General features: G+C 31.7%; 1 protein-coding gene across 2 annotated transcripts; it reads right to left on the bottom strand.

Moving 5' to 3' along the window:
• LOC132726818 (uncharacterized) lies at positions 1–27,964 on the bottom strand. Of its 2 annotated transcripts, XM_060712193.1 has the most exons (7): positions 27,824–27,964; positions 25,724–25,941; positions 22,583–22,650; positions 6,904–7,033; positions 4,809–4,940; positions 3,207–3,346; positions 1–1,029 (listed from the first exon to the last, which is right to left on the bottom strand). In XM_060712193.1, the coding sequence occupies exons 1-7, from the start codon at positions 27,849–27,851 to the stop codon at positions 120–122; spliced, it is 1,626 nt and encodes a 541-aa protein (XP_060568176.1). In that variant the 5' UTR covers positions 27,852–27,964; the 3' UTR covers positions 1–119. The 2 variants fall into 2 exon arrangements, with proteins under 2 accessions (XP_060568176.1, XP_060568177.1); XM_060712194.1 differs by lacking the exons at positions 22,583–22,650; positions 25,724–25,941; positions 27,824–27,964 and adding an exon at positions 18,302–18,427.

The raw sequence follows: 27,964 nt of genomic DNA on the forward strand, positions 1-27,964 counted from the left end.
TTTCACAGTTGATAAGATTTATTGCACTTGTACAAAAAAATAACATGTATAAATAAAATTTAATAAAAAGGAGCAAAAAGTGCTAAAATGTAAAAAAAGGATAAAAAGATTGAGCAGCATTATATATACATATCCCTGTCAACCAAAGGAAGTTGGTGACCGGTAATTGACAAACGTGGCCCTTTGTATTCAGCATGGTCCGACCGACAAATACATTCAACTGGTGCAATGAATATTTTAGCATGTTGTTTTCTTGACGGAAAATTTTGAACAAAGTACTCTTGTTGGTTGTCATCAGTTGTCATCTGATTTTTTGTGCACCATCTCTGTTTGTCACACTTACAATATCCACACTGTATTGGTATTGGTTTACAAATGAGCTCCTGCTCCTCCTCTATTGTCATTTGTTTTTGTCTCGATGTAAATTTGGCTCTTCTTACTCCTCGTGGAATTCCTAGTGTTAATTTGTTGCCTTTCTTATTCATATTCCAAGCTGGCTTTGTTCTAAGAATAGAATTCGGATAATTTTCAAATACTTTAAACATCACTGTACCCCTTGTTGTATTTTCTTCATGTGACATAATGTCTGAAACATGTAAACCTGAATCTATCTCTTCTTTCAATACCTCTGTCGGCATTTGTTGAATCTCTGACTTCTTTACCGAGTTTCGGATATTATTTTCATCACCATAATCTTTTACTTCCTTTTTCATTGCTTGTCTTTTACTCAATTCTTTATCTATAACATCTATGTCATGACGATCATCTACATCACAGTCTCTACCTTCGTGTATACCAGACTCGGAACTTGACCTCGATATCATATCATCTTCTCCGATATTTTTTACCGGAATAGATCTCTGTCTAATTTTCCTTGCATGTTTAACGTCCCCTGACTTCTCCTCGATATAGCTAAGTCGGTGTTCTATACTGGACAATTTTCTCTCTATTTTTTCTAATTTATCATTTTCACTGAATGGTCGTTCCCGCTTGTAAGTTTTATCATCATATTTTATCAGAATATTGTCTCTGGTTAGAAGAAAGAAATAGAAAACTACAGCTCTACACACAAACACACTGCATGTTAGTTAAGGATAACAAATTAACCGTTTGTTTCTTATTTCAATTCAAAAACAAATGGTAGATTTTCTTCTTGGAATAAAAAAATTCAGAATGACATTATAATAGCAGCAAAAATATACTGTACAAGAAGAAGCTCAAAGAATTAAAAAATATATTGTCTAAAGAATATTGAAATGAGAAACAAACATAATTTCCTTTTTAAAGTAATATAGGCAAATTTTAATAAAACTTTTATGACAAGAATGTTAATGGCAAAAAAAACACCTGAATGTTGATGATTATACAGTCAAACAAGTTTGTTAAGTGAACAGTTATCTTTTTTAAAAGGTGAACTTATTTCCAACCTCAAACATATTTGATGTGTAATAAAACAGGAATTATTCCAAGCTGGTCTAAAATACATGTAATAGAAAGAGCATGGAAACACGACACTATCTGATTTGTATGAGGGGGCCTTGCAGCGTTGCCCCTGAGTATCAATCAGATTGCCGGGTGTTATGATGTTCTTTCTCTTTTGTATCACAATAGGCAAAAAAAAAACACGTTAAAAGTTCAAAGAAACCATGACTAAATTTAAATAGATTTAACAGTTTTCAACAGTTAAGGAAAAATTATCAAAATTTGCCAGTACTGAACTAAAAATAGATTTGAAACCATCACCTAAGTCTAGCAATATAGTGTTAGTACTGTTAATGATTCGTGAATCTTAGTTTGATATCATTAGTAAAACGAGAGCCACCGCCGGGCGGGGGCAACGCTCGACTTTTTACTTTTTCTAAACGCAAACATAGAAAGGTTTGAACATATCTTCACGTTTCCTGTTTATAAATTTAGTTGGTCTGTCTTGTCACATTAGTTTTGTTTATCTATTTTGTATATATATATGAATAGACACACGCAATTCTATAAATAGAAACATTACGCAATTTCTAAAAATAGAAACATTACGCAATTTCTAAAAATAGAAACATTACGCAATTTCTATAAATAGAAACATTACGCAATTTCTATAAATAGAAACATTACGCAATTTCTATAAATAGAAACACTAAAAATAGAAACATTACGCAATTTCTAAAAATAGAAACATTACGCAATTTCTAAAAATAGAAACATTACGCAATTTCTATAAATAGAAACATTACGCAATTTCTATAAATAGAAACATTACGCAATTTCTATAAATAGAAACATTACGCAATTCTATAAATAGAAACATTACGCAATATATGTTGTTGTTGTTGTTGATGATGATGATGATGATGATGATAAATATGTATATATATATATATATATATACACACACACACACACACCAATAAATATATAATTATGGTCATTTAATGCACAAATCTGAGAAAATTCAGTAATTTAACCCAAGGTCAAGGTCATTAAAGAGCCCAAGCAAATTTGGGTTTGATAAACAACAAGGTCTGGTCCTTAAGAATGTTCTGTTATAATATGAAGTTGATCCCTTCAATAATAGCAAAGTTACAGTCAGTTACCGCCAAAACAATGAAAATTTCAATAATTTGACCTTCAAAGACAATGTCATTAATGAGTGAAGGTTAAGGTCTTTCGGTATATTTTTAACAGTTATCTTTGAAGATTATTATGTTCAAGTTTGAAGACAATCCATTCAAAAATAACAAAGTTACAGCCAATAACAGCATGAACAAGCAAAAATTGGACTTTTAACCTTGAAGGTCAAGGTCATTTATGGATGAAGGTCAAGGTTAGTGTGGTCTACTGAAAGGTCTTGTCCCAAGGGTTGTTGTGGCCAAGTATGAAGACAATACACCAAGAAATAAAAAAGTTATGATCCAGGTACAAGTTTGCGGACGGGAACGGCAACGCCCACCCGACTATAACAATACCTCTACTTTTTTTTTCAAAAAAAAAAAAGTCGAGCTAAAAAGCAAAAATAATAATAGTACTAATAGTCTATGAGCAAAGAAATTGTAGCAATAATTAAGGCAAGTCAGAATAGTTATCTCTATGTTTAAGATTATTAAACTAATAAAGATCGATTAGCACTAAAGGTCACTCAATAAGCTATGAACTTCTACAGTAAAACACTTCAAGGCTCAAACTTCTAACCACAAAATATAGCAGTGACCTACCTTGATGCCCGAGACGATGCACGAGCCACCTGCATCTCCCGTAAATGCTGTAATTCTCCATCTTCTACATGATATTTTGACTGTAATTTGAGTTTATTGCCTGACATAAAGTACATTCTGTCTACCCTATGTGATACAATCTGAAAATAAATATGGAAAATTTCATCAGTTATAAGATTAGTGAACCTAAAATTCTGATAATCACAATATACCACAATATTTTCTATGCCATCAAATAGTACATGTATTAATATTAGGGTTAGATATAATGGTAATTGTATTATAAGTTGTGAAGATTTGCTGGTGCAACAGGGAATTTTCAACCTATCACCAGGGGCCGAAATAAAACCCCATTTCCAATCCAAAATAGCCCCTTTTTTCCAAATTGAAAAAAAGTACATTCCCAACCGCAGCCCAAAAATATCAAACTGTTTCAACACCTAAGAAAAAAATTAACTGTTTTAATTTGTTTCTTAAAATAACAGATAGGTTATATGATTATACACAAGTTAAAAACTTACAAGTCATAAAGTAATTTTCAATTCTTAAAATTTTCTTAAATTTCCCAAAATGCAGAATAATTTTTCCCAATTTATACCAGGGGCCTTTTCCCGAAATAACTGAAAAAGGCTCTGTGTCTAATAAATAATGTGCTACAGATAGCTTGTCAACTTTCTTAACTTTTTTTTTTCTATATACAGTCAAACTTGTATTAAGCGACCGCGCAAGGGAAATACCCAAAACGGTCGCTTAATGAAACGGTCTCTTAAGACAAAACATGATATAAAAGTCAAAATTTATACATGACATCTTTCTAATGCGGTGGGAATGTTTTTCAACTTCATTTTTATATAAATTTTGAATAATTAGTACGCTCCGATAATCTAAATGGATGCTTATGTAAAAATAACTCTGATATTTATTGACAAAACAGTTTTGATCCATTACGTACATGTTTGACATTTTTTCCAGAATTTTTTAACTTCTCCGTTGTTTTTCCTTGTCTCCAACACGGAAACCCTATTAGTGAAGATACTTTCTGTTGTGCATTTTTTCATTTGAAATAAACAAACTACATCTAATTGTTACGATTAATTTAATTGCTGATCAAGTTCAAGGTCAATTCAATGCAGTCTAAATGTCAACAAGCCAAGCGTATACACCATCTCAGTAGGGGCGGAGCGTTGCGTTGTTTATTCGATATAATTGGATAATACACGTCACGCATATACTTAACTTCATTTGCATACGCTAAAACGGTTTGGGAAATAGAGTTTTTTACACGTTTATTTGTTGTGTTTGATTTTTGACACTTGTCACTTTACGAGGCAGCGTTCTCTAAAAACAAAATTACTTGACAGGTAAAAGTGGTTGTTTAATGAAAAGATTGATCTCATTTAGGTGACTAATTAGCGGTCGCTGGTCGCGTTGAGCAAAAGTCGCTTAATACATTAAAGATATAGAGAGAAAATGATCATGGGGAATTTAAAGTGGTCGTTTAAGACAAAAGTCGCTTAATACACATGGTCGCATCGGCAAGTTAGACTGTAATAGCTATGTTGTTGTAAACCATATTTGTTGTGAAGGTAAAAGATAACTCACCTCAGATGATCGTTTTAAGGCACGGCATTGTGATAAGGCTGACCATTCTTTTTCTAAGCGTTTTCCCTGCGGACTTTCATTCGTATTTTCTAGCTCTGGTTCTACAGATAAATCTGGAGCGGGTGCTGTTGCCTGCAAATATAACAACTGATATAGATAATGGGCTTTGAATGTGCTTAAAGCGAACTTCAGCTTTTCATAAGTTTAAATATGTTATTTTTAGATAAATGGTTTCATATAATTGATAAATCAAAAGAATTAAAGTGGAAATGAAAATTGCCGATGATAAAATACATAAACAAAAATGAAACCCCGATACCTCTAATCTACTGATCTTGCTCTCTATATTTAAATAAGTAAAGCGAACGATTCGTTTCCCGATCTATTTTTAGAAACGAATGTCACTTACACCTTATAAATAGCTCTAGGGACGCTGATTTTGAAGATGGCTTATCAGGCTTAACAGTGATATGATGGATTAAATTAATGAAATACTTTGCCTGAATAAACACAGAATTGTTTTTTTTTTCCAAATGAAAGCGATCTAGCTTTAAATGCTTGCTTTGCAATATTATAACAAAATCAGCTGAAGAAACACTTCACTACAATCATAAACACTGAATACAAAAAGCTACAGAAGCATTTCTTGGCTGTAAGCCTTTGTTAAGGAATAAGAAACTCTACAAGTAATCAACGGTAATGCATATAACTAAATAGTTCAAGAGGGGAATAATTCAGTACAAATTATAGTCAGAGTTGTGGGTCTTGGACATTTAACATACAATTATGACTGTGAAGTTTCAAGTAAATATCTTAAATTATTAATACTTCAAACACATAAGTTTGTTCAAATAGTTGAGTTAAAATAATGTGAACATACTTCTTTAAAAAAAGAATGATTGATGATAAAATAGGTCAATGAATCGCAGATTCTGTGCCTATCAAGATCATACTTTTGTTCGTCAATATTTACTGTCTTAACACATACATTCTTATCTATAGGTAATGTCAGTTAAAAGTACAGTGATTGAAATTCAATTTACATAAATTACGATTGATTCAATATTTATATTTGCTGATAGATTAACACTTATACGTTTTGGAAGCCACTCTCTCAAATAATCAATAATTTTCACCCAAACCCGTCAGTTCTCAAGTAGACATTATAGAAAACTGTTTTGGCACAGTGTCTAAAATCTAAATCCTTGCCTATAATGTGTTATAAAAATAAAAAATTCAAGACTTTAATTTCAATTAAACAGAAAGTAGGTCTGTTATGTAACAGTAGGTAGATTAACTCTAACCCTACTAAATATCTTAAATGGGCTTGTCCATCTTTCAATCTGGACAAAACCATTCAGGAAAATTTCAAAATAAGTACTGACTAAAGAGCAAACAGTGTTATTAATGATCATATTGTGAGTTCACAAACGTTATGACCATAAAAATGGCTCTTAGATAATAAATCTTTTAAAAGAACCTTGGCTTGGGTAACACTGAGCAAGTGCTTTAGTTAGTTTGAATCCTGCTTGAACGGTTCAACAGGGGGATCCTAACACAGTAGTATGTTATTTATTATATCCTTTATTAATAGACAGGCTCTAGCCTCTAGCTTAATTTGTTTGTGCCATTTTTATAGTGTTCAACTTTCAAGATTAAAACTGATTTATGTATGTAATTATGTAGAGTATGATGCTGACTATTTTTTACTTGTTTAGCAAACATTAAATGTAGGTCTGAACTAATAACTTGTCTGTACATTTTCCGATCATCCCTAACAATGTTTTTCTAGAATACAATTTTTTTATTGTGCAAAATGACCCAAAAATGAAGTGTTGCAACCCTTTTCACTCAATTGAGCTAAGAATTGCATTATCTATCAATTTTCAACTAATTTCTGAGTGTATTTCTTGATTCTCCTTTGCATATTTTTGACCACTTTTAGTGAATCACTTGATCAATGTAAAAAATTCAAATTTTATGATTTTTGGGTTTTTTACCTCAATTTAGCTCCTTGAAGAGTCCAATTTTCTTCTTTATTGATTTGTTGAAAGTTGATCTATAGAAAAATGTATAGAATAAAACTTTAACATACCATTCTTTGAGATCGTTGACTTGAAGCACTCTTTGCCATAGATTTGACAGATCGTGGTGGACCGAATGATCGGCGTTTCTGTGAATTAGCTGTAGATAGGTAATGTCGCGATGAGCCCGCTGAACTCAACCTATAAATAGAAATAAACAATAATCTAATAATTTAAGATCCATGTCTTAATAACGAAATAAATCTGTTTCCATCAATATGAAACAAAACTACAAAAAGCAACAAAAATTCCTGCCAAATTTTAGTATCACAGCTCCATGCTTGGGGTAGGAATATTCTAAATATGTTTATGTTTACTGTTATTTACATTAGAATACAATAAGTAATTTCTCCTACCTTGTTTCTTATTATGATAACAAAATTAACTATAACTACAGGCACTAAAACTAATTATTTCTGTACAGCACTTTCCTTGACAAATTATCTTCATTCTTTATTGACAGACATATTCCAAAGTCCCCACTTACAAATCAATTTATTTCCAATTAGTGTCTCCTCTCACCACAGATAATTTTTGCCTAAATAACTAACTTTTTTTTATTTTCCGAACTAAAAAAAGTCAAATTGAATAATGATTTTTCATTTCAATGCTTTAAGTGAACAAGCTAGCGCCTTTATTCTAATGGCGACGTTAAGAAGTTAAACAAATAATCTAAATCATATAAGAAGCTGTTTACATATTCACTGAAAAACACATTAAACATTTCAATAATGTTTTGTATATAAGCAATAAAATTTTATTTAAACAACCAACTTTAATATTCAAAAGTGCAGCAATAAATAAAACAAAAATTTATAAACTCGTCTTTTTCAAGGAGGTAATGCATTTTGGTAAGAAAAAAACATTATCAAAGCCAAATAACTCATTTTATATTGTAGAGATTTTAATGCACTTCTTTTATCTCCAAGTTTTAAGTTCAAACATTTCTTATCAAAATATTAACTGAAGAACACTTCATAGTATCGACCACTGATTATTTAAAATGTTAGAACTCTACGATATTCCTCTTGACAAAGTAAGTAACTACAAAGTAAGTAACTTACTTCAGTTTCAAATTGTCCTCATCAAAAAGCAAAGCTGACCCATATTAACCAATTTAAGTCGTTTTGTAAATGTTTTTTTTACTAAGCAATTAGATCTATGAACACAAATAAAATTATAAAGAAGCAGCGAATGTTAACAAAACTTGTCAAATATTGTAAGTCGGCTATTTCAGTCAGGCCACACTGTTAAAGAACTTTATTACATGAGAAAACCATCATTATATATATTAGAAGAACTACTAAAACATATTTTTACACAAAATTAAAACTATTGAGTTTTATCGTAAAGGTCACAGTTTTATTATACACATTTTTTCGTAATACACATTTTCATAACTTTTTTCATCCTTCTATTCCTCAATATGGAGTATAGTTCCACTAATACTTTGTTCCCATCAGTTTCAAATAATATAAGTACATATCAATCAATAACAAATCTATATATGACATGAGAGATGCAACATTTAACCTAGTTTCTTTAGTCTGCTAGCACATGAATAATTTAAGACTTTTATTGCTGGGTATCTAGGTGTACAGCTCCCTAGGAGATTTTATACTTTAACCCTTTCGCTGCCAGAGGGTTATTTATTTATTGATCACCTATTTGCCAGAAGGTTTTCTAAGAAATAACAATATTATTAATTAATATAATTATTATTATTTGTTATTAGTATTATAATAATTATATATGTTTCCAAATCTGCTAGTATATAATAATTATTGTTGATGGTATAATTATCTATATATTTATTATTATTATTATTATAATTATTATAATTATAATTATTATTATTATTATAGAAACGGCAAAAGCCGTTCATATGGCAAATACGCCGAAAATAATAGGGACTGCATATGCCGTCCCTATAGCAGTGAAAGCCTGGGTTAATTACTATTTGTTCAGATGATTAAACAATTGATTTCTTCTTTATTGATATAGTCAGGGCATTTACTTAAGAAATAACATCGACCTGAGAGGTGTATATCGGCTATTTAACACCGGTTTGGAGTTTTGATGCGTAGGAATTGACCATGAAGGCCATAGGCCTGAGTGGTTAATTTTGTCGCATCAAAACGACAAAACCGGTGTTAAATAGCCCATATACACCTCTTAGGCCGATGTTATTGCGATTCTAACACGATATTATAAGGAAAATCACTAATGTTATTTTTCAAGCTGAAATAACTTCCGGTTCTGATTTTTGTATGTTCGATTTTCGCACCCTACTGTGGCGAAGATATAGAAATTATTAAACAAAAGAAATAATATGAAAAAAACGTTATTTTATCAAGTTTTCAACAATAAAAAATTACGTTGTATTGTGTTTACATCAGGGCCCCATTTATCATTCTTGTATGTATGAAATAACGTCAGCTTGTTTATGAATGAGTTGTTTACTTAGGATGACGTCATTACGCTGCTTACGGATTGGCGCGTTTTGTCAAAATGTTTATTAAGTGATATGGATTTTATATGTGGCGTTAGTGTATGTGAGATATTATTTCGGTATTGTATGAAAAACAAAACATTATACGAACTGAAAATATAAATAAGAATGCTTATTATTGTGGCTTTAAAATGCTTTGTTAACTATACAATCTAGGGTGAAAACATAACAGCGCATAATTATACAAGTAGTCCCTAACCGGTGTTTATTGGCAGTTTAACACCAGTTTTTTTCCTTCTTTGTCTATAGTGACAAAATCACGTGAGTGTTAGAATATATGATTTCTTCTTTATTGAAATAGTCAGGGCATCTACTACATTGAAGTAAGTATTAAATGATTGTTTACTAGTATTGTATAATTATCATGTAGTCAAGGCAACTTTTATATGATTTCTTTTAGGGCATTTATTATATGATTTATTTTTTTTTATAGATATAGTCAGGGCATCTTTCATACGATTTCTTCTTCATAGATATACAACTGTAGTCAGGGTTATCTTTAATACGATTTCTTCTTTACATATGTGGTCAAGTTTGATATGTGGTCAAGGCTATTACTTCTTTTTTACACATGTGGTCTGAACATTTACTTTATGATCTCTCCTTTATAGATATAGTCAGGGTATCTATTAAATGTATAATTTCTTTTTTTAAGAAGTAGTCAGGACACATCTATTACGATTATCTAATAAACTGTCAATAAAAGTTTCAATTTACACAACAAAAAAAATCGAAAATTTAACAGGTAGGAGTATAGAAGCTGGGAGGGCATGCCTACTGGTTTGATTCTACTCTGGTGGCAAACACTTGTATTTTATGTTGATATAGCACCGAAACAGGTCTTTCATCTTAGAAAAAAATAGTGACTGCCACACTTCAAGGGTTATCTTGTATCACAAGAAAATCAGGATTAAGGGCCTTATTTGATCAGACAGGACATTTACTGATCTTCAGCATATCTCAAAGCCAGCAATATTAACCCCACACAGTGAATTTAAGATAATAAAGTGTCATTTATAACACTGATTTTCTGTGACAGTTTTAAATGATCATAGTTACATACATGGTAATGTGGGAGAAAATAAATATAATAAATTTTACAAAAGATTGTCATTTTCATTGCAAATAAAGTGTCAAAAAAAGATAATGTGCAGTAATACACTATGATACTCTTTTATTATTGTGATGGAACATTTTCAATCACTATTCTTACACTGCAGACAATTTTTATACATACAAGTGTATTACCAAAGAAGTCAGATAATTGTTGTACATTTAACCACTGATGATTACCATCTTGATAAAAATTCACAAAATATGCACCACTCTGACACACAAAGTAAGTTCTGCAACTACATGTATTACTGTCCTTTCCAAAGTAAGAAAATGTTAGAATGGAATAGATTTAAATGCATTGTATAAACCTTCCCATGCACACTATATATCTTAAATGGACTTGTCTATCCTTCAATCTGCACCAAAACATTCATCATTTGTAGGGTAAATTTCAAAATTAAGTTTTGACTCTATAGTGAACAGTGCAGACAGACCATTATTAGACAGCATGGATGTAATAGTTGATCTTCAGGTCTACACTGCTTGCACGAGTAAAATCTAATGCAACTTGAAGGCTAAAGAAATAAAATTGCATGATACAGAATCCAGATGTTTTTTAAATTATCACAATGGTGTTCCTTGTGATTATGTATCCCTCACAGACTGTGCAATACCATACATTTATTACAACACACTCAAAACTAAGATCTATTTCTTAATTTATTACAATACTGAACAGAACAGAACACAAACTTTATTTGGAATGCCACAGATTATAATATACAAGTATAATGTAATAGCATGTGAACGAAGTCATTATATAGTAAACAAAATCATATCAAATGGGTATGAAAAATTGACAGTAATATTATGTAATGCAATTAATCTTTAATGTTATTTATGTCACATACAGTAACAGAGACAACTTAAAGATGAACACCAAAATTTCAAAATATTCCAATAAAAAGAAATTGTATAATTTTTAAATGAAAAGGACAAAATGTTAATTATATTTATGTTAAACTTTTGCATAATCTTCTTGTTAAACAATTATGGTAAATCTAAGAATTCTGATATTTCAAGTAACTTTGTTACATGAAAATTTATTTTGTGTATTTTTTTTTCAATCTACATCAATAGTGGTTTTCAGAACAATTTAACAAATTAACTAACAATATAATTAAAAGCAACAGACTTTCAACCTTGAACAAAATATATGAATTTGAAACTTACAGAAGCATTTTAAACTCCAGTTTATTTGTTGACATCATTTTGTCTTTGAAAAAAAATATTATGTGTAAAAAATATATTGGTGCCTTAGATTATTTTGCCAATGAATGCATTACTGTAGAAAGATAATCATTCATAAGTTTAAATATTTCTACAAACCATACTGACAGTTAAATAAATAACATTTTGAAATTTAATTATATAAGGCTGAAACTTGCAATATTCAAATGTGAGTTAAAGACCACCCTTACAACTAGTACATTTGTATTGAGGTAAAGATGTGACACATTCAATTTTTGGTTGAGTTTTAAGTTACTGAAACACTGTAATCAACTTTTATGATACTGCACATTTGTTACATGGTTTTTCATTGGATAATCATGAGGTCTATAAGCTTATTGAAACACTCTAGAATCCTTTCCTGTAACCAACAAGTACTAAGCATTAATGTTAAGTTTCTTGCTCAAGGAAACAACGGCTTGCCCCTCACAGGGTTTGAACCCACGCAGTCAGCAATCCTTAGATTACTAGTCTGACATGTTAACCACTCGGCCACGCCACCACTCTATTATAACCATTAATTGTATAATGCTACATTGACTGGTACACCAAATAATTCAAATCTACAAAAATATATGATATTACAGTAGCAGACATGAACTAGTATAAGATGCTCAATTTTCAAGTTGTTTATTGTCTAACAGCCAAATAGTAAACTTATATCTATTAGTAAACACATTATAAGTCATTATAATTACAATGTGGTATTAATATACATATATGTACACCAGAATTCAATGTGACTTAAATAATTAAAATATCCAATAATCTAATAACAAAAACAGCATGTTCTGCTAAAGATAAATTTTATTCCAATATCAAGCCGATATTTTGTTTGTGTTCATGTTTTAAAAACCTGCAGACATTAAGTAAACTTCTGACATTTTGTTTAATTAGTGCACCCTGGATTTTAGAATGTAGTTCACAGTTGTTTAGGGATTTCAATATCGAAGTTGTATAGAGCCAAGCTGAAGTAGACTGTCCTAGCCTTTATTCTGCAAGCAATGGTGTTAAACAAATAATACTAGATTGTCGACAGTTAATTTCTCAACAATAATAATTTCTAATACATTCAAAATACTGTACCAAAGTCTCAACAAAAAAAAAATTATAAATCTTAACTGACAATTTAATGATAAAAGAATGTTACTGTAATTGTAACATATGATTAATTGAGTGTGCATGTAAAAAAACACTTTCAAAAAGGTCTTGGAAAAATTAATTATAAAAAAAAAAATCATCCTTTTATGAAAATACTTATTAAGTCTTAAAGAATGTGTGTAAGCCCTAAACCCTATTGATACACTTATATTTGATACCCTCTGTGTGTAAGTCTTAAAATACTTAGTACCTGTCACTGTTTCTATATTTTTATATACAGATATAGTAATTTTCTTTTGAAACAAAATCATTATGCTTTTATTATAACACTGTCTGGCATTTGTTAAATCATATCTGATAATTTCACTGAAAAGATCATCAAGATAGCTCTATTATAGCTTGTCATGACAAACTAAAAATAACCCAAAGTCATAGAAATACAGGAAAGGTAAAATCTTGATAATCTGTGTAACTTAACACCTACTGGCACATTCATAATTCAACTAATAAGGTGGCTTAGTGTAAAATGCCGCACCTTAAGGCTGCCCGATTAATACCAGGGCTTATCAGATGATTACTTTTTTGTTGACGGTCGTTCATATTGTCAGAACTTATATTCAATGAAATGTTATTGGCAAAGTTTACGAATATCTTTTATTGTTTTCAAGGTGCTATTGATGATAAGAATTTTGTGAGAATAAAACAGACAAAGCCTTATTTTGTAAACAGATACGTATATAACCTACAATTTACTATTATGATATTGCTAATTTGAAAATCTGATACTCTAGGGAGCAGTTATTATAATACAAACTGATCAAGGGGAACAACTCTGAGAGACATAACACAATTTCTAACTTTAAGTTAATGTCTACGTCTATTTGTAGAACAGTACAGTAGTATAGCAAGTGCTTCTTCACTGAGTAATCTGGTCATAGACATAGTGACATGGATAGTATGTTGAACACATTGTAACTAGTCCTATAACCCTCAATGAATACCCAGTTCAAACCAGACAGACTTAAATCACCAAATAACTAGTTCTGACCAGTCCAAACCAGTCCAACAATTATCACCAGCACTTAATTTCTATCAGTCAAATAATTATCAAATTATCACCAAACACTCAGTTCTAACAAGTCCTAGATCAATCACCAAGCACCTAGTTCTACCTCAGTTCTGACCAGTACTTTGTGAAATTATTACCAAGTACCCTGAGGTCTGACCAGCCCTAAAACTATCAACCAGCCCTCAGTTCTGACCAGTCTATCTATCAATAAGGACTCAGTTCTGACCAACCCTAGAACCATCAACATGCAACCAGTTCTGACCAGTCCTAGAACTATCACCAGCACGCACTTCTAATCTGTCCTAGATTTATCAACCAGCACCAAGCTCTGACCAGTCCTAGAGCTATCAACCAGCTCTCAGTTCTGACCAGTCCTAGATCTATCAACCAGCACTCAGTTCTGACCAGTCCTAGAACTATCAACCAGCACTCAGCTCTGACCAGTCCTAGAACTATCAACCAGCTCTCAGTTCTGACCAGTCCTAGAACTATCCAACAGCACTCAGTTCTGACCAGTCCTAGAACTATCACCAGCACCCAGTTCTGACCAGTCCTAGATTATTAACCAGCACTCAAGTTCTGACCAGTCCTAGAACTATCAACCAGCACCCAGTTCTGACCAGTCCTAGAACTATCACCAGCACTCAGTTCTGACCAGTCCTAAAACTTATAACCAGCACCAAGCTCTGACCAGTCCTAGAACTATCAACCAGCTCTCAGTTCTGACCAGTCCTAGAACTATCAACCAGCACTCAGTTCTGACCAGTCCTAGAACTATCACCAGCACCAGTTCTGACCAGTCCTAGAACTATAACCACCACCCAGTTTCTGACCAGTCCTAGAACTATCAACCAGCACTCAGTTCTGACCAGTCCTAGAACTATCAACCAGCACGCACTTCTGACCAGTCCTAGATTTATCAACCAGCACCAAGTTCTGACCAGTCCTAGAACTATCAACCAGCACCAGTTCTGACCAGTCCTAGAGCTATCAACCAGCCCTCAGTTCTGACCAGTCCTAGATCTATTAACCAGCACCAAGCTCTGACCAGTCCTAGAACTATCAACCAGCACCAAGTTCTGACCAGTCCTAGATCTATTAACCAGCTCTCAGTTCTGACCAGTCCTAGATCTATCAACATGCACTCAGTTCTGACCAGTCCTAGAACTATCAACCAGCACCCAGTTCTGACCAGTCCTAGAACTATCAACCAGCACCCAGTTCTGACCAGTCCTAGAACTATCAACCAGCACCAGCTCTGACCAGTCCTAGAACTATCAACCAGCACCCAGTTCTGACCAGTCCTAGAACAATCAACCAGCACCCAGTTCTGGCCAGTCCTAGAACTATCCACCAGCTCTCAGTTCTGACCAGTCCTAGAACTATCAACCAGCACTCAGCTCTGACCAGTCCTAGAACTATCAACCAGCTCTCAGTTCTGACCAGTCCTAGAACTATCCACCAGCACCCAGTTTTGACCAGTCCTAGAACTATCAACCAGCACCCAGTTCTAATCTGTCCTAGAAGATTTATCAACCAGCACCAGTTCTGACCAGTCCAAGAACTATCAACCAGCACCAGTTTGACCAGTCTAGACTATCACCAGCACCAGTTCTAGAACTATCTATCACCAGCACCCAGTTCTGACCAGTCCTAGAACTATCAACCAGCACCAGTTCTGACCAGTCTAGAACTATCAACCAGCACCAGTTCTGACCAGTCCTAGAACTATCAACCAGCACCCAGTTCTGACCAGTCCTAGAACTATTAACCAGCACCAAGCTCTGACCAGTCCTAGAACTATCAACCAGCACCCAGTTCTGACCAGTCCTAGAACAATCAACCAGCACCCAGTTCTGGCCAGTCCTAGAACTATCACCAGCACGCACTTCTAATCTGTCCTAGATTTATCAACCAGCACCAAGTTCTGACCAGTCCTAGAACTATCAACCAGCACTCAGTTCTGACCAGTCCTAGAACTATTAACCTGCACCCAGTTCTGACCAGTCCTAGAACTATCAACCAGCACTCAGTTCTGACCAGTCCTAGAGCGATCAACCAGCACCAAGCTCTGACCAGTCCTAGATCTATCAACCAGCACTCAGTTCTGACCAGTCCTAGAACTATCAACCAGCACTCAAGTTCTGACCAGTCCTAGAACTATCAACCAGCTACAACCAGCTCTGACCAGTCCTAGAACTATCAACCAGCACTCAGTTCTGACCAGTCCTAGAACTATCAACCAGCACCAAGCTCTGACCAGTCCTAGAACTATCAACCAGCACCAAGTTCTGACCAGTCCTAGAGCTATCAACCAGCTCTCAGTTCTGACCAGTCCTAGATCTATCAACATGCACTCAGTTCTGACCAGTCCTAGAACTATCAACCAGCACTCAGTTCTGACCAGTCCTAGAACTATCAACCAGCACCAAGTTCTGACCAGTCCTAGAACTATCAACCAGCACCCAGTTCTGACCAGTCCTAGAACAATCAACCAGCACCAGTTCTGACCAGTCCTAGAACTATCAACCAGCTCTCAGTTCTGACCAGTCCTAGAACTATCAACATGCACTCAGTTCTGACCAGTCCTAGAACTATCAACATGTACTCAGTTCTGACCAGTCCTAGAACTATCAACCAGCACCCAGTCCTGACCAGTCCTAGAACTATCAACCAGCCCCAGTTCTGACCAGTCCTAGAACTATCAACCAGCACCCAGTTCTGACCAGTCCTAGAACCATCAACATGCTGCCAGTTCTGACCAGTCCTAGAACTATCAACCAGCACCCAGTTCTGACCAGTCCTAGAACTATCAACCAGCACCCAGTTCTGACCAGTCCTAGAACTATCAACCAGCACTCAGTTCTGACCAGTCCTAGAACTATTAACCAGCACCCAGTTCTGACCAGTCCTAGAACTATCAACCAGCCCTCAGTTCTGACCAGTCCTAGATCTATCCACCAGCACTCATCAACCACTAAGCATCAAGTGAAGAAGTAATTGATGCCTTATTTATAATTACATTTGATTTAACCAACATTAGGCAAATGCCCAAGCACCAAGCCAGTACTACAGTTCATATAACTCATTATAGATATGTTTTTGTAGTTTTCGTAGTATTTCATTTTGTTGTTTAATCTAAAAAATACATTTGAATGTTTTATCATTTCACACTCAAATTAACTATCTTATCAATGCAATAAATAAACATATGGCTTCTTTAAATACACAATCAAACAATTGGATCAAATCAAGGCATAGTTTTTCAACACTACTTAAGTACCAAAACAAAACATTAATGACAAACTAAAACATAATATCGGTAAGGCATGAGTTCACTACAAATGTCTTTAATACTGATTTTTTATTTAATTAAGTCAACCCCCACTAAGAATTTATAAAATATAAGTTCTCAAATTGATAAAGTACATTGATTTATAAACATGTTTTTTTTATTGCTAATCTTCTACTAAATCAAAATAACACAAAGGAAATATGCCATGCTGTATGTCATAATTAAACAAGATAGACAAGTGAATACTTAGAGTAAACCACAATTAGTCAAAGATAACTATGTGAAGATGCTTTACAAGTAGCCAGTCTTCACATCACTTTAAATTTTGACGATATTTTAAATATTGTCTTTACTCAGAAAGCTTTTTATCAAGGGTATAAAGGCTAACTTTCTAAGACTTTCTGACCATAGAAAATAACATCAATGTTTTAAAATATGCAGGAATAGCCTTTACAGTGTGAGTAATTGGGTAGAAAAACATAGACATGAATTAAAATTTGCCTAAAACATGCACAGTGCCTCTTGGGTTTCCAACATTTATATATTTCTTAAACCTATTAAACTAGTCACTTTTTTCGTTTGATTTTTTATTAAGTTTATTCATCTGGAAGCATACAGCTTAACTGTTACTTAATAACACAAAAATACACCAACTTAATAAGTAATTTTCTGAAACTAACACAGCAAAAAAAATGTCTTTATATTATCATTATAGAAAAGTAAGAAAGTTTAACAAGTTGACTTAATTGAGGTTGAACTCAATAATGCACATGTACAAGGTGCTCACCTGCAACCAAACTCACTTCACCTACATGGTTTGTGTAGAAGAAGTTAGAACCTTAAAACTGTACAGTGATCTTCCAGACATAGACATGACCATGAAAAAAAGCAATTAAAAAAAGAAGACAAACAATTAAAAATAGGAGACAAAATTAATGTTTGCTGTTTTAAAGAATATTATCAGGTTTTTTATCCATCAAATTGAATTATGTTCTCTAATAAACAAGTATGACTAATTGTGAATACATTGAGAAGTTAAATATGTCTATTTTGTATTAGAAAAAAGATAAAAAGAAAAGCAATTACATTGTAAGTGTGTTGTTTTTCATCTTCAATGTTAATTCCTTTACAAATACCACAATTAATTTGATAATTAAATATCCTCTATTTTACTAGGTATTCTAGCATAAAAACACTTTAAATGTTTCCAAAACAGCCTTTTTAAATTATAACCTGTCCTTTTAGTTTGAATATAATATGAAATTTCATTCAATAAGACATAAGCTGAACAAGCTTAAAAATGATTAAATATTAATCTGTTTACTGATTATACACAATAAAACATATATGCACTTTGGCGAGTATTTTTTTTCTTCAAACAACTGAATGATTTAATCTTCTTATTAATTTTTATTCTTATAGATATAAAGATTTTTGGCATCTAAAATTAGTATAATGCCACCGATATTATATTTCTTTACTATCAAATAAGGATATATTTTGACTCCTATCCCATTTCAATGTTTATCTTCATAAAAATGTGTCAGAAGTATTGAACTTGACTCAAGAAGTCATGCCATTTACAATGCTCATTTCATTGAAAAACAGAATCGGAAAGTTTTGTTTTTATCTGATTGTGAGGCAATTATAACCTGATATTTCTTAAATAAGATTTTGTACAAGCACAAGCTTCAACTCTTTCACACAGATTCTAGCTTAATCAAACAAGAACTGAATGTGGTGACCTTGACCTTTGACCCTGTATGTGGATCTTATCAAGGTAGCATACACATGTGTTGTGACGAAAGGTTTGACTGAAAGAACTTCCATTGTATGGCAAAGTTTAATATTTGCTACATGGATCATTCTGTCCTTGACCTTTGACCTCATGACTTCTCATACATTTGGCAGGTAGAACTCGTGAAGGAGCGTACACATGTTTATGGCATTATGTTCACCACAAGTGTCAAAGAAATTATATATAAAAGCTGTCTACAAGACAGTGTGCTTGACTTCTTAATGCTTACATTGCTTAAATACAAGTACATGTTTTATCTATAATTGATTTGATTTCTTGACCAAAGTCTGTAAATTAAAGAAAGTTCAACTAGTGGAAGGAGTTTAAATAATTTCATTGTTAAGTAACATATATATATATACTTTGTGTACAGCCAAAACAAGTTTATTTTATATTTACAAAGAGACTGTGTAGCAATTATCAATATTTTCAAATATCAAATTTGAGAATTATATCTATAAGCATTTTCACATTTAAATTCCTTAAATTTGAATAACAGTCAGTGCAAAATCATTTATAAATATGTTTCATTGTAAAGGTTAAGGAAAAGTTTTTGAATAAAAAATTAAAGCATGCAATATTCTTTTATAAACCATAAAAAAAAAAAACTGATTATAATTTGAAATAAAAAATGAGTAATAGTCTGCATGCATATTAAATTGTCAAGTATAGACAACATTTCAGAGCACTGACAGTTAAATGTTTACATAGTATTATGCATATGCAAATAAATGAATCCATTAATGTCAAAGCAAGATACGCTGAATTTATTGAAATTGTCTGTATTTCGATCTGTTTAATCCACTCACACAATAAGTACAAACATTTTCTGATCCACTAAACAATTCTAAATTACGCAAGTACGGAAAATAATCAATCTGCTCTGCCCGCATGCAGAGAATAAAAAAATACATTTAACAAATATTTAAAAATAAAATGTTATACCAGCAATATTTCATCAATAGAATAAATTGCTGCTTACATTTTCTTTAAAAGAATAAATAAAAAGAGAGTATAATTTAGAATTGATTAAAAAATGAATATCCCCCAAAGCAAAGTATTTTATGACATTGCACAAGAGCGAGGTTTTGAAAGGTTTGTAGATAAATGAATATTTTGTGAGACATTATATATCTGCAATTGATTCTTTTCATATAAGCATATGATGGCACTTTTGAATAATAAAACATAATATCACATAAGCCATGGCGCAGGAGTGTAATAAACCTATTTAATAACAACAATATTACACTAGTGCAATAACACTTTGATGTGAGGTCATCATTCTGCCTAATATACAAACATAACATTATAACGTGCTAATATTAGCATTTCACTATAGATGCATTAATGATATTGATGGAAATCAGATGAAATTTGTCCCAATCGATCATCGGTTCAGTCGGATGGGACATAATCGATAACTTTTCGAATAAAGTCCCGTTAAAAAGAAATAGGGAAGTAACAATTCTTCCAAAGGCACTTGATTATATTCTGAGTAACATGAACTTCATTTAGCACTTTTCAACACAGTTTTAACCTTATATAGTCATAATTTTATGAAATAGATTTTATTTTTCAATGGATGTCAAATAACATTCACATCACATTATATTACTATTGTTTACATCACTTATTGATCCTGTTCAACTCCAAATTGTCTCTGAGATGATTTTTTGCGATCGGTGAGGTGTTCCCAAAAGAAAATAACCATCAGAATTAATTCCCTTTGATACTTTCAACATTTTCGACGACGTCACGGAACAAATTTTTGTGAATCGATTATTGTCGCTTTACATAACAGTAACTGATTATCGGCGACTTGCGACAATCGGAACTTCACTAATTAATAATAAATGACTCTTTTAGCAGTAAAAACGTTCTTATTTTAAATATGTGATAAATAGAATATTTCATTTGTGTACATTCAATATGAAATATATTGAACTCATTGGAAAAAAACAAACAACATTATGATTGACCAAGGCTAGCATAATATGATTTTTAATCAACACGTTCCATAATTTAGAATTAAACCTTAGTAACTCTCATTCAATATCCTCTATATAGAGGAAATAGAAACAAAGTCAATATAAATGTAAGTTCAAAGTAACAATACGTATAACAAAAGATGCTCTACTAGTCTAAATGCTTGGAAATGAGATAAGAACAAGTCTGTTTTGAAATGAAAATCTTCCTGAAGGAGGTCAGAACGTGTAATTTAATCAATATGTTTTTACTTTTTGTAAAAGGTAGGTATACAGTATGGCTGTGACCTTTCTTGTACAGGATAAAAGGTTTTACCATCTTAATGGCATAAATAGAAGATGCTCATGGTATATAAAAGTAGGCTAAAACCTCCATTTAGTGTACTTATATTGATAAGCATTTTAATCTGTTATACTGAAATTCATCCTGGTATAATAAGCGTAAATTTATAAATATTTATGTAAAAAAAATATTACACTTACTATAATATATTTCAGCTAGTTGTTAGAGATACTGTTATAAAACTTGTACCACATACTTATTCATTAAAACATTTTCATCTTAAAATCTGACAAGACAATTCTACATGGAGGAAATAAGATACTTATGTATAAAATATATATATGGTCAATTTTTCATATGCATCAAATTCAAAAATAATGTTCAAACAGATTTTCTTAAAATGCACAGACCAAGGCAACATATTTTTATGAAATTCAATCAGTAAACTTTTTATTGAGCTTAATACTTTCAGGTGTTAAGGATCTGAGTGTGACCATTCTTTAATGTTAACACCATTTATAGTTGCATTATTCCCCCACCACTAACAATACATGTATATATATGAAGATTATATCTTTCTTAAAGGAGGCATTAACTTTATATATAAACCTTCATCTCGACCTTTACTACAAAATTTGACAGTTCTTTACAATGGATACCATTGAAATCTGTTACATTCATAACTTTCTCAAGGTCTCTATACATTCTATTATATGGTGTTTACTACCTGATATAACTGATTAAATTTCCAAATTTCCTGTATTTCAGGGACTTTACTATTAAAATTTGAGATATCAATAAAAAGTTTCGCAAGGAGAAAATTTGTTTAATTTCCCTATGATATTTCCAGTTAAACACACACAGCCTTAAAGAAAATATATTTTTCTCAAGTATTAAACATGTCTGTACATTTTCTTCTGCTATAATGAAAAACCATTGTTTAGTCATTTCACAAATTTAAGATCCAACAAAAGAAAATTTTATTTTGTCTGATATACAATTATTCTTTTATTGCATTTCATTTTTTTTTTTTTTTTTTTTGCAAATACAAACAATCCACAAATTTAAGAACCCACAACAATGTCCTTGAAATCACAAAAATGTCCTTATGACAAAACAATGAAATTTAATGTCCATAATATTAGGTGAATTCACTGCACATAGACTGGATGTCCATTATATATGTAGTAAAGCTTAAGTTTTATAATCGTAACCTACTGGGAGGCATTGTAATTATAGCCGCAAGCACAAAATAAGTTATAAGCATACGCCACATTTTTATGATGCTACTGGCTTACCTATTCCCATAACTGCGCATAGAAGTGTATGATGTCATTTCTTGTGATGAAGTCTCCAAACTATTTACCTGAAAATACAGATATAGTTTTAACGATTTGTTATTTGTAATAAAAATATGTTGTTACAGTTACTTTAATCATCCTGAGTGTGTCATAGTTACATGTATGTACCTACTCATGTATAAAAGTGCTTGATGAAACCCGAAAATACTTTATGGATCAGATCCCTGCTTTTGAGAGAATGAGGGTTAATGATCTTGCTTTTGAGGGAATGAGGGTTAATGATCTTGCTTTTGAGAGAATGAGGGTTAATGATCTTGCTTTTGAGAGAATGAGGGTTAATGATCTTGCTTTTGAGGGAATGAGGGTTAATGATCTTGCTTTTGAGAGAATGAGGGTTAATGATCTTGCTTTTGAGGGAATGAATGTTAATGATCCTGTGTTGAGGAAATGAGGGTTAATGTCATTGCTTTTAAGGAAATGAAGGTTAATGATCTTGCTTCTGAAGTAAATGAGGGTCACTGATCCTATATTGGGGGAATGACCGTTAATGTCCATATGTTGGGGAAATGAGGGCTAATGTCATTGCTTTTAAGGGAATGAAGGGGAATGAGGGTTAATGCCATTGCTTTTAAGGGAATGAAGGGGAATGAGGGTTAATGCCATTGCTTTTAAGGGAATGAAGGGGAATGAGGGTTAATGCCATTGCTTTTAAGGGAATGAAGGGGAATGAGGGTTAATGCCATTGCTTTTAAGGGAATGAAGGGGAATGAGGGCTAATGCCATTGCTTTTAAGGGAATGAAGGGGAATGAGGGTTAACGCCATTGTTTTTAAGGGAATGAAGGGGAATGAGGGTTAATGCCATTGCTTTTAAGGGAATGAGGATTAATAATCTTGCTTTTTAGGGAATGAGGGTTCATGACCCTGCATTTGACAAAATAAGGGTAAATGATCCTAAATTTGAGTGAATGATGGAACAAGATTCTGATATTGAGGAAACAGGGGTTCAAGACTATGCTTTTTTATAGTACAAAACATTCTACTAATAACTATATGACATAATTCAATATTTTAATATGACAACTTAAACAAGTACAGTTAAATTGCATTTTGACGAAAATGGGCACTTTGGTGGTAAAAAATTTATTTTTATGATAAAAATGCATCTTAAATCTTTTAAAAAATTTGTCAATATAAATTTCATATTAATTTGAAACAATTAGAAAGTTTTCTCAGCAGCCTAATCATAATTTCCTAATTTCAAAAATGCCATGTCCATTAAAATATCAAAAAATCATATGAAATAATCTAGCTGTCATAAAATGTGTTTTAAAGAAAAATCCTACTTAAAACCATAAAGAGAGGACTAAAGTAACACTTATATATAAAAATATGTACAGGTATGTATTATTAAGTTTAACATAGGATTTATTTCTTTTGTGTCCAACAAAGCTTAATTTTCAATAAATTGTAGAGAAGAGAAATACATAGCTTTTTATCTGATCAGAAATAAATCAGTGACTGATAGGCTTATAGACTGGCAAAATATTGTGTAATCTTTCCACATCAAATTAAATGAAATTATATATAAACATATAAAAATACGAGCTAGTCCAGACATAAAGATTAAAATGGAAAAGTTCAACAATAAGATATTTAATTATGATTACATAGGACTAAGGTAAACTGGCTTTTAAATTACACATTTAAATTACACATTGATCTACCTTAAAGTCAATATTAAATTTTTTCTATTAAACAGGGTTGTGAAATCTGTAATTTGGCTTTTTATTATTAAAATCAATTTCATGATAGCATAAATGTGTTAATTTCCTATTAAGAGGGAGAGAGAGAGAGTTCACTGGACAGGCTTGATTTTTTGTAAGATCTGACTTGAATTTTAATAAAAGAATAATCCAACGAAAATATCTATATGAAAGAACTATGTTTGTATATTTTTAAGAGTGAATAGTACAAACACTACACAATTAAATATCCAGAAAAAAAAGTGATCCCTTGGAAGCATTAAAAACAGCAAAATTACATGAAAATTGCAGACTTGGTTTGATTGAGTCTGTACATGAGGGATAATGAAAAAGTGCAACATCCCTGATGCCCTCTAGCACTGGCTTGAGCAGTACTCTACTCTCAACACTTAAAAGAGCTGGACTCAATGATCCCGAAGGACCAGAAAAATATAACAACGCTGAAGTGAGTAACTCCTACTCCAAATGGTAGCATAATGTTTTGCTCCTGAACATTTTATCCTGTTTATTTACAATACTCATAGTTATGTATAAATTGCTTAACCGAGACATTCTTTGCTAAAACTCTTTCAAGAATTTATCTCAGGATTATGGAAACAACATATTTAGAAATTTTATAAAAAATATTTTGTTAGATATACTACTCTAGTATATCTTTACACCCTTTAATCTAAAGTCACATTATGCCTCAGAAATGAATACTTTTCCTCCTTGAAAAGGGGAAAACATTTGTTTTATAATGTTTAAATAACCGAGCATGTTAAAAGATTATCACCTGAAGAAAGTAGCACTCTGACAATGAGAAATTATTTGTCATCAATGTATCTGAATGTTAACAAAGTAGTATTTTGACTTTAATACAAAATACTAAATCACTATAATAGTTATAATTGCAAAAAATGCAACAGAAGCAAAAGATGGTTCAGGTAATTGATTAGTGAGTAACTTTTAAGAAACAAAAACAGGACACCAAAAGTAAAAAGCTTTTGAGAAATAAACATAAAAGCATTTCTGTGGCAAAATGGGCCTTAAATAAATTGAGACACAACAGTTTAGGGCATATATTCCATGGTTATGATACAGTCATGATGTTGACAGCTAAATAATAATTACACAATTTTCGATATCATTAAATATTAATTTCATCTCAGGTTTTTTATTCATTTCAGTTCAATGTTTCATAGGTTATAGATAAACAATAAAATTTAACTATCAATATAAATGCTGACTTTATATTCATATTTTTATTGATTTTAATCATAATTATCAGCCATAAAATAGAAAAACGATTTTTTTAATACTTTACAATTCAAATAAAAGAATGCCCTCTTTAATTCTTTCCTCTTATCAATGTTTCTTCCAAAGGTAACTCACCATGTTTTGCATTTTTGCTTGAGTGAGTTGACCACTGTATGAATGATTTGATTTCCTAATTGGCACACCACGTGGACTGAGAGTGTATGTGCTGTGAAGACGGCTAAGTCCTGCAGTGTTTGGCACGCGCATTGGTACTCCATCTCTATCAACAAAACGAATTGCATTCTGCCCAGAGTGTACAACTTTCTTAAATACACGTTCTGTTCCCTGTACATCTAATCAGAAAACAGTCATATTAAAATAAATAGACAGATTGAAATTTTTTTTTTTCAAAATTAAAGATAAAACATGTAGTTTTAAAAGGATTAAATATTTAAGAAAATAAAAAAAAAAACTTACACAGAAAATAATCACATCAAAGGTAGAGTTATCTATGTATACTAACTTTCACATGGTTTCCAGCAAAATTACGTTTCAACCTGGCATATGAAACTCTGTATCAAGCTGTGTGATTGAAACATTAAGAAATATCATAAAACTATTTCTATATTTGTGATTGATAATACTTTAGTCTTATAAACTTTATACCCTCTCAAACAGGAAACAGCTTTCCTGTCTTTTAATCTTACTTAATCTGACTTATTAAAACATTAAAGGAAGTCCACTGAGGTCTAAAAGAATAAAAAAAAAAGAACTTTACGTACATCAACTGAGGCAGATATGCAAAAGATAGAGAAATATAAAAATAGAAAAATATACTCAGAAATAAACTGAAAATCATATTTTTGAGCCATTCTTCAATCAATTTGAGTAATAAAATTTATAACACTTTCAATTTTGGCCCTATTTTATAATATTTTTTTATTAACAAAAACATTGTGGTAAAACAGTGAGCAAATGATCTGAAAGTTTGCACACATGCTACTGGTTTAGACCTACATCTAATGAAACATTTATCTGGAAAAATTATTGTCTGTGTCCTGACATGTTAAGAAATCTCAATGGAATCCCTTTAAAATTTAATATATATTCATTCAATTTCTTGAAAAACTTTCTTTCATTAATACATACAGATTTTGTACAATTTATCTTCGAGGCTAAATATCATAAAATGTTTACATGAGGGATTATGAGGTAAAGAAGTGTTAAAGTTTGCATATCATTTACAATTATTCAATAGAATAATTATGTACTATTATGATATAATTTTATGACGATCATTGTGACACTTGCTAGTTCCAAAAATGGCAGCACTTATCTTGACATGATATGCATTACAATAATGACTAACAAAATAACATGAGAATAGGCAGGGTGTCTTCAGTACTGATAGAAATCATACAATTGTATTGAAGTTTAAAGCAAATGATAATTTAAGTCTGACATGTCAAGTATCATCAAAATGTCGCAGAATGTCGCAGACATTATGAAAAATTTAATTTACAATGACTTGTCTAAAGACGTAGCTTGTTTTTTTCTTCTTCTTCAATTACAAAAAATCAAATTGAAATTAAATAACTGAAAAGTATAAATAAACTCAAATTATTGCCTAATATGTCAATAATTCATAAATTGTGTCAATTATGAATATCTTTTTAATATATGAGACAAGGACACCAAATGCATTGTAGTTAGTAAAATATACTGGGTAAGTAAAATAAATCACTGTATGTTTCATGCGCAAATGTCCCTAACATGACTCAATTAACTGTGCAATCACGGATATAAATCTGTGGTGCAATTAATTAATGTTCATGTCTTTGTCTGCATGCAAGTTTTCACATATGTGCATAAAAATTTAATTCAAGCTATTTATGAATTAATTCAAGCTACTTATGAATAAACAACAAAGTCAAGTAGAAAACAAATCAGCAATAAAGTTGTACCTAGATCTATCTTGAAATGACTCTTTATCTAAATTAAACAATAAATGAAGTAGATCTTAAGTTTATTTTTTTTAGAAAAGCATATACCGCTTCATGAATATAAACATCTTGAGTTGATACATCACAGTCTGTACAATAATTTCAGTAATTATGGTAATTTTCACAGACATAGCAATTATACTTTTTATTTCTTAATTGTTTTGAAAATAACAATTAGGAATTTAGGAACAAAATAATGTAAATATGCAACTTAATTAGCATAAAATCTTACCAACACTCCTTCGGTCTAACCGAATCATTGTTACCAAACGCTGCACCACGGCAGGACACACTTAAACTACTATAAAAATATTAATTTATCCACACTGCAATCAAAACATAAAATCCATCGTGAAATGTACCGCGTGCGGCC

Source organism: Ruditapes philippinarum, unplaced genomic scaffold (assembly GCF_026571515.1).
Source record: "Ruditapes philippinarum isolate M1 unplaced genomic scaffold, ASM2657151v2 ctg333_1_1_1_1, whole genome shotgun sequence".
Classification (NCBI taxonomy): Eukaryota; Metazoa; Mollusca; class Bivalvia; order Venerida; family Veneridae; genus Ruditapes; species Ruditapes philippinarum.